The sequence below is a fragment of the Nymphaea colorata genome, chromosome 1 (genome assembly GCF_008831285.2).
Source record: "Nymphaea colorata isolate Beijing-Zhang1983 chromosome 1, ASM883128v2, whole genome shotgun sequence".
In the NCBI taxonomy this organism is placed as follows: Eukaryota; Viridiplantae; Streptophyta; class Magnoliopsida; order Nymphaeales; family Nymphaeaceae; genus Nymphaea; species Nymphaea colorata.
Window position 1 is genome coordinate 9,746,361 of NC_045138.2, and position 3,370 is coordinate 9,749,730.

Consider the following 3,370-nt stretch of genomic DNA (forward strand, 5'->3'; position numbering starts at 1 on the left):
CACATACCGATGGAAGGCAAAAACCCCCAAATCGGAACTCCAAATCGCCCAAATCAAAAGAAGAACAAAAGAAGAGGGAGGTTGAACAGGCGATGGCACAGCAAGAGAGGAGGAGCTGGGGAGGGAAGGCATCAGCGAGGGAAGAGGAGAGGGAGGGAAGAGGAGTGGGAGGAGGACCTGCGGAGGGAAGGCATCAGCGAGGGAGGAGGAGCTGCGGAGGGAAGGCATCAGCGAGGGAGGACGAGCCGCGGAGGGAAGGCACCAGTGAGGAGAGGTCGAGCCTTCCCTTTCGAGCTCTTTTTTGCGTTAAACGGGTGAAGTTACGGGTGAAGTTTCACCCTGTTTGATGCATTTTCAGTCGAGCGGATAAAATTTCATCCGTCCGTACACATTCCGTACACATTTCACCTTCCTCACCATATTTCACCGGCCCATCAAACGAGCCTTAAGGGCATGAAAAAAGAGGGTGGGGTTGGGGTGGGGTCCGGTGGTGTGGGTGTGCGCTTACAAAGCATCATCATGTCAGTTTATTTTGATTGGATTCATGAGTTATTCATCAACTTGATTGGATGGTTCTCAGAAGTAACTTAAGACAACTTAGTTGCCGTTTTGGGGAATAACTGTTAGCAACATCCGCTTAATGGAACTCCAGTTATTTGATTTGGATTCAAATTGAATTCTCAAATCATACCCAAAGCGTAAAGTTCCTTCAATTGGAGGACGTCGAGCCCCATTCTTGTTTCACCGATCCGTTTATGAAAATTTGCCGGCTAAAGATCACACACGCTTGCCGGCTTGCTGTCTATAAATAGTAAGGGTAACTGCACGTTCCTCCAAAAGGAAGGAGCAACGCGGGGTTGGGATTTCTTCTTTCCAACTCCTGGTTGTGGTCCGAAGAAGATGCCATGAATTCCCCCCTTCGATGCTACCTGCCTTTTCCTAAAACCCTAGCTGCGACTGCTGGCCGTCCATGTCTCGTCGAGCTACCGGCGAGATCTTGCGAGCTTGGCCATTCGTGGACTTCCATGCCCCTTCGGCCAGTTCACACCATGAGGGATAGAAGCAAGAACCGGAGGCCGCTGCAGAAAGGGCGGAACCTCAGCATCGAGGCGATCCAGACGGTGCACTCCCTGAAACTGTCGAAGAACGATGAGGTCCTCCGCGGCCGCGTATTCGAAACGAAGGTCCGGCGGCTCATCAAGGCGGATATGGTCGCGGTTCTCCGGGAATTGCTCAGGCAGGACGAGTGCCTGCTGGCCGTCCAGGTAGAGTTTGTGTGCTTGTGCCGAATCTTAGTTTCCTTTCATTTGCTTTCTTTAGTTTATCGTTCCGGAAAAGATAGAGATTTTGAATACATGGTGTTAACATGAGAAGCAAGTCATGGCAGTCGACGATCAGGATAAATAGTATGCGAGCTTAACTGATCACTGTTCGTTGCAGTACGCTGAAGCTGGACCCAATCAAATTGATCTCACCGCTCATTTCAAGCTTTTCCTTTTTTGTCTTTTTGCCAGCTCAACAAGAAATTTAATTAATTTGCAGACTATGAATTTTTGCATGTTTAGGTATTCGATGATGTTAGAAAGGAGTACTGGTACAAACCTCAAGTTTTATTGTATACTGAAATAATTGCAGCACTGTTGAGGAATGGAATGATTGAAGGTGCTCAGGTTCTTTTCTCAATGATGAAGACCGAGATTTGTGAAGCTGATGATGAAGGTTTAAATTCCCTCGTACAAACTTTGATGTTGTTCAATATGCCTGGAACGGGCATGGAGTGTTTCCAGTTGATGAAGAAGGTGGGTTCTGAACCTGATAAGTCAACGTTTAGAGCACTTGTAAATCATATGAACGCCAAGGGAGAATTCGATGTTTCTTTGAGGCTTAGGCGTGAGGCAGAGAAGCAATTTGGTGTGCCTTGGGAGTTCCTTATTGCAGAAGAAGAAACCTGATCTGCGTCCGGGAGAATCACCGAATGCGGATTAAAGAAGTCATGAAGTTGATGTAATCATGGAAATCTTCCATGGATTTCACTTGTGGATAATATATAACCGCGAAGAACAGGGCATGTCCTTGTTATCAAATTCCTTTGGATCCGGTTCAATTTCTTGATTCGAGAGCTTGAACGGTGACATTAGTTTTTCAAGGGCCATACAATGGTAGACTACAGACTGCCTAAGGCGATGTTGGGAAATGCTTAACGTGTATCGGGCTTCTCGATGATTAGACATGTGAAGAAAAAATCAAACTTATTTTTTTATCTTGAACAGTCGTGTAAAAATAGCATAAAACATCAGAAAGATAAACAAGTTCTTTAAAAGAGAACATGAATTCCATATGCTAAAGTTATCTAAATAATTAGAGTTCAGGAATGGGCAGCCAACTTTTGCATGTAATTCACACAAGCGCCTTCAAAGATACAACATTTGTTCCATCAAACACTTGGATGACCACATAAAACGTAGGAAATAATTCACAACAGCGACTCATATAAGCTTCACAGTTTGACCACTATTCCATTTCCTCCTACAGGCGGCCCCGATTCAAATGCAACACGCGCTTTTTGGGAACGAAAGGTAAGGTGGCTTTTGGACCTATGGACTAGAGATCTCATTGAATTTCTATTGGATAACTTCTAATCAAACTATTCTATGTAAATACAATGTTGTGACTTGTGCCCATCAGATCAATTGATGAGGATCAGTAGCGAAGGTCGGCAGCGATGGAGAAGGCTAATTGTAGAAGGGGTTTCCGATGAGATTCACATGAATCTCTTCTAGTTCCTCCGTGGTTCTGTATGATACTAGTCTCTCCCTAGAAGAGAACGATATAGGAACTCGAGGACGTTGCTCAATTTTCTAAGGGAGTGTGGCTTGCTAGGTTAATGATGAGTGTGGGCTTGTGGGGGCATCCGACTACTAGAGACGTGGAGGGTTTGTTCATTCTTCTCCCAAAATAGAGGATGTCATGATACTTTGCCGTGCGCATAAGAGAGAGAGAGAGAGAGAGAGAGAGAGAGAGAGAGAGAAGGAGGGAGCAATTGTGAAGTGAAACAACGGGTCTGTTAGAAATGCAATGATCTCTCCATAGCTTCGGCTGAGTTATTTCCTAGCTGTTGGAAGATCTCGACAGATTTTTGAACGTTTTATTCTTTTGAATGTTGCTTAGTTTTTCTAGCAACCTTTTAAATTTGCCTATAAAATATCATGAACTTTTGTGTAAAGCAAGCTTAGTTGTTAAGGCGGCCAGGCGCTGCCTAGGCGCACCTAGCCTAAAAAGGCATCCAAAAGTCGCTGCAATTTTGTTTATTTATTTGTAATTCTAAAATGATAGCTTTATGTTTTATGTGTTAAGTTGGCATGTTAGCAAG

At 44.6% G+C, this 3,370-nt stretch overlaps 1 protein-coding gene across 2 annotated transcripts; it reads left to right on the forward strand.

The window, feature by feature from the left end:
• Positions 1-506: 506 nt before the first annotated feature.
• LOC116263799 (protein THYLAKOID ASSEMBLY 8, chloroplastic-like) lies at positions 507-2,947 on the forward strand. Of its 2 annotated transcripts, XM_031643601.2 has the most exons (3): positions 507-1,265; positions 2,533-2,576; positions 2,686-2,947. In XM_031643601.2, the coding sequence occupies exons 1-3, from the start codon at positions 906-908 to the stop codon at positions 2,705-2,707; spliced, it is 426 nt and encodes a 141-aa protein (XP_031499461.1). In that variant the 5' UTR covers positions 507-905; the 3' UTR covers positions 2,708-2,947. The 2 variants fall into 2 exon arrangements, with proteins under 2 accessions (XP_031499461.1, XP_031499443.1); XM_031643583.2 differs by lacking the exons at positions 2,533-2,576; positions 2,686-2,947 and adding an exon at positions 1,566-2,109 and having other exon boundaries at positions 520-1,265.
• The last annotated feature ends 423 nt before the right edge of the window (positions 2,948-3,370 follow it).

Excerpts from the sequence above, each read along its gene's own strand:
- LOC116263799 (XM_031643583.2), top strand. The coding sequence starts at position 906 with ATGAATTCCCCCCTTCGATGCTACCTGCCTTTTCCTAAAACCCTAGCT. Across the intron at positions 1,266-1,565 it reads AGTGCCTGCTGGCCGTCCAG|GTATTCGATGATGTTAGAAA; the intron begins GTAGAGTTTGTG and ends TTGCATGTTTAG.